General features: G+C 47.8%; 1 protein-coding gene across 1 annotated transcript in view; it reads right to left on the bottom strand.

The window, feature by feature from the left end:
• LOC125959585 (protein dissatisfaction-like) overlaps nt 1-7,500 on the bottom strand; it is a 13,815-nt gene that overhangs the window by 3,614 nt on the left and 2,701 nt on the right. The window contains exons 2-3 of the mRNA XM_049692411.1: nt 5,837-5,917; nt 5,608-5,769 (exon numbers count right to left, since the gene is read on the bottom strand). Of these exons, the coding sequence (XP_049548368.1) occupies nt 5,608-5,769; nt 5,837-5,917 (243 nt within the window). The remainder of the gene's footprint in view (nt 1-5,607; nt 5,770-5,836; nt 5,918-7,500) is intronic.

The raw sequence follows: 7,500 nt of genomic DNA, 5'->3' as shown, positions 1-7,500 counted from the left end.
CAAAGTGCAACGATCCAAAACGAAACCAAACGGATTTCTTCCAACAAATTAGTTCCATACAATCCACTTCACTTCAGTTTCCTCGCATTCACACTTCATTGGTTCACCCTTTGCCAGCTCGTCCAATATGCAGGCTAGGCTCACCTTGGGGCAAGGTTAATTGGTTAGATGTGGAATCGAATCGATATATTCGACAACCCTGGCAACCATGGACCAGGTCTGAGAGCAGGCGTCCCCTCCAAGGGTCCGTACCCCTTGTTTTGGTTCAGCAGCGCCTTCACGGGCGCATCACGAGCGATTTGTGTAACATTTTGACACATGACTTAACACATGGGCCTCTATCCAAGGGTAAAGCCGCTGGGAACGGTGCCAGCTGATTCGCCTCGCTCATCCTCGTCCCCGTCTGCCTCGTCATAGGAGCATCCCTTGCATCGGTGCTTAGCCTATACCACATCGATCACAGAACAGTACCATCTAGGCATTAGCCGTAGGGAGCGACAAAGGGCGACCGTGGCTGTATGAGGATTCCCAATGAGGTTCAAGGTTCCTGCCATCCCATCGCAAGGGCTACAATGGGCCGGTGCCGCAGTGAAGTGCATAATCCCTTTTATCGGGGTTTTTGATCGAAATTTAATGTTTGCGACCGATTTACTTCTGGACTTGGGAATGTCAAGTGTTGCGCCAAACTGCGTATTGTGCCAGTTTTTTTTCTCTCTGGAACTGATACCTATTCGCACCCCCGGCGGGAGTGTGGAATGGCAGAGAGATTGAGAAAAGAAATGCAGACAGTCTTAGCGCGCAGGGGCGATTTCATCTAATCGCCTATTAACCCCACGGCCAACTTTCAAGACATTCACCGTTCACGTTCCGGTGTGGCTTCGGGGCCAATCTCTTCTTGATTTACTTTCGCGTAACTTTTGACGAGACACCCTCAGCAGCACGGGGGTGTCCCTTCTAGTAATCCTTTCGGCGTGCCTGAGCCAACGAGTCGCAGAGAGAGTGAGAGAGAGAGAGGCTGTAATCGAAACCGTTTCTCCTTACTCCTCCTCAGGGCCACCTTGTGGCCTGTGGAATTACGAAGTTTCCTGAGGAGAAGACGTAGCGTCTATCGGCGAAGCAGCGCTTGGTTTCTTGATGTCGTTAAAGACTTTTATGCTAAAAACTTTTGGCCTTCCAGTGGAGGGATTCTTAAAAGGATTCGGTTTCTCTGATCCTGGCCGCCACTTTCGTCGCCGCTTCATCGTCGTTCTCCTCCTGTCGGGTCGAGAAGTTTTCCAGTCTCTAGCGAATGAAAATCAGCCCTCCGGGTGACACTTAGGAGGATACCTAAGGAGATCGGTGGGAGGGAATGAGTTGAACTCAAATATTGACATCCGCATAAAAGATTTTCCACCGAGTTGCTGCTGTGGTGTGCAATTTGCAAGCGTAAGCTCGCCTCGACGGACGGATACGCTAATATCCGAATACGACAGCTACGCCAGAGTTGCGGGTTCGCGCAAGATGCGGGATTTCGTTAGCGGCTTTGGGGTTTTGTGAATATTATGGCCTGGCCCGGAGGAGTACCGGGCTGAACCACACAGGGCACAGCAACTGGCGGAGGCAAAGTTGGAGTGATTTCTTGGGCAAAATGGTGAACCATTTCAGGGCGGTAAGCCAACGCAAGATGCTGGTAGCTTATGGCGAGCGAGGGTTTGACGCAAACGAGTATCTTTGAAATTTGTTTTGAAGATACGTTTAACACTGACGGTTATGCAGAGTTGCTGGGAATTATATTAGACTCTACAAGGTATGCAAATGAAGTTCGTGGAAGCTGTACAAAACGAGCATAAAGCACTTATCTACGAAAAAAAGGATGTTATGGATTGGTATCACACTGCAACATACGGCGAATAATCATTGGTTACTACGATTGCTGCCGTCGACAATTAACTAAACTCTGCGTATGGTTGACAGTTGCCTCAAGGGCTTAGGCAAGCGTCTATAGAAGGCGTTGATATCACGCCGGTGAATACTAAAATTCTAAACTTAAGGCTCCAAGAAGAACTAGTAACAAAGTTAATATGCAACACCATCTCTGGGTTATACGACCACTCCTAAACAAAACCTCATACACTACTGTAATTCTACAGCCCTTTCCTCTGTTCATGCCACTGAAACCACGTGCAGCAGTAGGACATTTGTCATCACCACGGTGCTAATCTGCGTCTAAAACACACACACATACAGACAGATGATAAGGATGCGCGCCTAACACCCGTAAGTGTGACAAATTTGGCAGCGATCGCCCTCTCTTCAACAGCATAGCAGCATAGAAGCCAAAGCCGTAGTGAGGGAATTTCCCGCGGCTTTCAAATGCGCCCGGAGAGGGGTAGGGTAGGCATAAAAAAGGGAAACAAAAAGGGACCACAGCGCTCCGGGATCGCGTTGTTTTCCGGATGAGTACGCCGCTGGCACCCTTCCCTGTCTCGCACTTCTGAGGGAATCCTCAAACCCGAGAATCGCGCAACGGTGTGGAAAAGCCGACCACGGACTTAGCAGCTCTCTCTCTCTCTCTCTCTCTCTCTAACGAAGTGCGTGCGTGAATTAAGATGAAAAACAAACCCCATCCCGAAGCGAAAGGGACTCCTAGGGAGTAGGAGTAATGGTAGGAGGAATCATCAAAAAGATTCATGACCCCAACAATGCGCGACGACGACGACGACGACGACGTGGTGGCTCTGAATCTACAAATTCGAAATGGCTGAATTGGTTGTTGCGTGTTGGAACGGAACGGAACGGGACGGGGGGAAAAGGGAGCGCGAGTGCGCACAAAGCATCCCTGGGAATAGTGACACTTGACGTGTCGCAGCATCCGCTCCGCTTGTGGCTGGTGTGGTGGGTGGAAACATTCTCTGCTCTTCCCCTCTCTCCACCCCTCCCCGGGGTCCCCGGGCGGGGTATAAATATTTACTTATACATGCCATCCGGAGGACCTAACCCTCCGTCGAGTGGGTGAGGGATTCACACCTCGCGCCACACACACACACACACACACACACACACGCATATGGCTTTTCTGGGGTAGGTTGGTAACGCATGACGCACGGTGCAGCATCAACCTCAGCCTCCTCGCACTCACACGCACACGCACACAAACATACGACCACGCATGACGTTGCAAAATCAACCCCTCCTGGCTCCTGGCGAGGGTGTCACGAGTGAGTCCGGGGTGGCTGCAACTCGATGCCGGCTTAAAACACGAAATTAGCTAATTTATAATTAATTTGCTGGCATCCGTATGGGTGATGGCGTCGTATACATGTGCGCGTGTGTGTGCGCGCGTGATAGGAAACCCGGAAAAACCGCCCAATTTCACCAACACCACATTTTCCGTGGGTTTCGTGGGCGAGTGCGTGGGTGGTGCGTCACTCGACAACCACCGACTATACGAACAGAATAGGCAATTGTCATGTCAGTCACGGTGCCGATACATGTACGGTATGGCGAGTATCCTGTCCCACACGATTAGTCACGGTTGCATGGCAACCGAAGGGTGGAAGAGAAAGGTTAGTTTTCGACAAAAAGGGGCATTAAAACTTCATAAACAGCCGGACGTTCGGCCAGGTTCACACGGCCACCCACGGTCCCCACCACCACCACCACCGCCGTGAGTGGTCCACGAAACCACAACAGCGCCGTACCGATCCGGATCCGTTCCGGTTCCACGGCACGGGGGTTGTGATCGAGCAAGTACCTTCGATCTGCAGCAACAATCAATGGTCGATGTTAGCTTGCGTGCTCCCTAATTCCTCGCTTTCTCTCGCATCTGGTGAAGGTCATCTGTGCAGACGCGAAGGTGACCAATGGGCAGTCTGGTGATGGTCAAAGCATCAGTCATCATCATCATCATCATCATCATCATCACCATTTGAATCGATTTACTTGTCGACAATGCAGCGGATGGCGTGGAAATTCGATAAAGAAAGTCCAGCTGTTGTCTTCCCATTTCGATTCGTCGGACGGATGCGGCCGCCCCGGGTTTCCATCATCAACAAGTTGATGCTCTATGGTCTAGCTTCTCGCAACGGCTGGTAAGCTAGTAGTGGACAACGGGCGGAAGTCGAGGCGGAAGTCGAAGCGAAAGTTTCTTTATCGTTTGCCGATGAGTGGGTCGAGAACTGCAATGTAATGGTCACCGGTGAAGCTGCATACTCATTGTGCCGAGCCTACTAGTTGAATGGAGAGCACGGGAATGAAGCCGTAGGAAGTGCAAAACCAAGCTGATAGGTTAAAATAAAGAAGAGGCTACCTTCAAGTGTTCGGTAGTGATTGATGAGTATTATCTTTGAATATATCAATTCTCAATTATTAGAAAGGAGAAGCTTTGATGATAACACTAATACACAAAACAAATAATAATAGGCTTCTTATAGGCTAGTAATTCATTTCAATATTTGAACTTACAAAGAAAATTTGATATTTAGCTGTCATTTGGATGCAGATTCTAGCTTACTCCAACTCTTCCGAAGCTTATTACGATTCTTTATGGTACAGTACACAGTGGACAATGGAAAAAATTGATAGAAAACTAAGAAAATATATTTTTTCCGCAATTCAAACGGCAGTCGAAACAATTTTCCTGAATAAGTCTCAACATTTGATCCAACAAAACTATACGGATCGGAATGCGAAGGTATTTCCATCACATTCTCCTTCTCTCCAAATAATATTCAAGGTAGTGCGCGATGGCCAACACCAGCAAGTAGTGTACTTCGAGTAGTCGACCATGTCTACCATCAAACCACCGTTTGATCAGCGAGCCGTCGATTCGATACGCTCAATCAACAAACGGATCACGGCTGGCATACTACCGATGGCTCCATTTCTAACCGCTAAAATGCGACATTAAACGAAAATATCGCTTCCCGGAGGATTACAGGATTCTCCGACGTCGGTTGCCATCGCACATCGCCAAGCAAACGGCTGCTGCTCACGGTGGCTACGGTGGGACGCTTGAGTTGCTGACAAGCTTCTTATCACATCGCAGCTCACTGGCTCGTGACTCGTGGCTTCTTCCTCCAGTGGAGCCCAGCCCAGGGCCAGGGCGTCTTCTGGAGCGCACGGTAGGACGGTAGGACAGAAGGAAGGAAGGAAGACAGAAAAATCCCCCCTCAGTGCTCAGCAAACCGAGAACGAGCAAACGGCACTCAAAATGGCCGCGACCGGCGACCGGGAGGGCGCAATGTAACGGAACGCTTCATTTGATGTGTTTACCGAGGGATGTCTTCTGCCTATGGCTGGCGGCTGTAGCAGAACGTTCTGCTCATCCTCCCAGAAAACTCGATTCGCCGGAAAATGATGGAACATCAAAATCGGAACGAACGTCGACGTCGTGTCGCATCTTGCGGGGTGGGCTGTTAGCATGAAGACTTCCAAAACCACAACCATTTCCGCGATCGCGGCGATTAGCATTTGGCCACCGTTCGGTGATGATTAGCGTGTAATCACGGCTAAATGGCGTATGGCGTTTTCGCGGGCGACGGTGAAATGCAAATGATTTGTAAACAGACAACACCCAGAACGCTTCGGCACGGGTTGGAGGTGGCCTTTTCTTAAGCGAACACTTACCGTCTTTGTTCATGGCGGACTGGAAGCACTTGGAGAGCCGGCACGCCCGGCACTGGTTGCGATGTGTTTTGTCAACCGGGCAGCGCCCTTTGAGCTCACCGGCCGCCTTGCAGGTGTACACGCGGTTACGGTGGATGCTGCGCTTGAAGAACCCGGAACATCCTGCGGTAAAGGAGAGGAAAGAACCGATCACGGGCATGTTGATTTGACAGGAGAGGGATCCACTTACCGTCACAGCTGTAGATTCCGTAGTGTTTCCCCGAACTGCGATCTCCACACACCTTGCACGGAATGTCTAGCAATCTGTCACCTCAATAATAAAAAAGGAAGTAAAAAAAGTTGCGTTTCAACGATTAGATATCAAAAAGATCCTAGGTTGTCATATAGTTTGCCTAAAGCAATACAGTCAATAATTTTTATTTAGATACATCGAATGTTACTGCTTATTATTAATCAATCAAAGAAAACTTCCTCTATACTTTATTTTACAGTTTTAATTGAAAATTTCTAACAAGTTTGGTAAACAAAAGAACAATTTTAAATATATCCTGCAGGTAAAAGTATCATCAGAAGAAAAAAACATAATAGGTCCTGAAGTCGCATAATGAGTTTTGTTTTATCAGATTTTGACAACAAGCTTCTGAAACAGTTGAATTGAATGGAAATATAATCGCCAAGAAAACATTGTACACCGATAAAAAGAGACGACATCGTCTGCAGGGAAAATCTTTCCTAATTCCATTTTAACTTTTTCGACTGATTAGCACCGTCTGAGCGCGTTCATGTATAGCAAATCCAGCAGATGCAAAAAAAAAAAGAAAATCCCAGGAAAGAATCTCACTACTTACGAGGCAAACAAAATGAGAAAAAAAGGATCCAAAGAACCGGAAGGAGTGCGAAAAACACAAATAAAACAATTATCTAGTCACAGCCGCAGCAGCCGAGTTGTAGACAGGCGCTGGCCACTGTTTTTGCTCATTTAAGCGGATCAAGTCAGTCAGCATGCTCACTCACACAACACACCAAGCATCGGAAGTGCCCTTCCTTGAGGGAGGGTCCTCGAAACCCAAGTGACGGTCGCTGCCGCAGATCGGACACGTCCCGGAAACCGGAAACACGCTCCTCATTATATGATGTCATTTGGGTGCGCCGGGCGGTTGTGTTTTCTCACTTCAGCGTGGCACACGCTCATTTGTTGTTGCTTTTTATTTTCCACTCGACAGCGGGAAGGCCAGAAAATGGGAAAAGGGAAATCTGTTTACAGCCGAAACGGAGAACCCTCAATGACGAAAGGGGTCCCGAGGGACCGGTGGGCCCATGGGAAGTGTTTTCTTAATCAAATCCTTCCTTTTACTCAGGGTGCTGGAAGTGATTAGCTGGAGGTACTTCCGAGTTGTGTAGTGGCATTATCGTGGACTGTGGCGTTGCTCTTTGTGTTTTCCATTTGTCCATAAGTAGCTGCTAGTTGTATTATTCTGATGGGAGGTATTGGTCTCAAGCATGTAAATGCAGCTTCTTAAGCGTGGCACACACGCGCAATATTATTGGTCAATATTGTATTTAACGTATTCAGGCTCTCTAAAGTCTGGTCAACAGTTACTGAAAATGTGCTGAATATATCAAAGTAGCCTGGACTATTGACCAATAATAATGACACTCTAGATTGTAGTTAAATTTTGGGTTTAAAAAGTAAAAGCTTACTTCGACTTCAACGGCCAGATGAAAAGTTAGCAAAAGCACAAATAAATGTATGAAATATGCAGATTTAAGCGATGTAAATCTACAAAAGGTATTAAATAAATAATAAAAAAAAGTTGGCACCTGATATACCAGATATTAATCCTACGCCAAAACACGATTTGAATCGGTTCTAGCAATCAATTCCGCAACTCA

This window comes from Anopheles darlingi, chromosome 2 (genome assembly GCF_943734745.1).
Source record: "Anopheles darlingi chromosome 2, idAnoDarlMG_H_01, whole genome shotgun sequence".
Classification (NCBI taxonomy): Eukaryota; Metazoa; Arthropoda; class Insecta; order Diptera; family Culicidae; genus Anopheles; species Anopheles darlingi.
The sequence above is the reverse complement of the archived record's forward strand: the minus strand, read 5'-3'. Positions and strand labels throughout refer to the sequence as shown.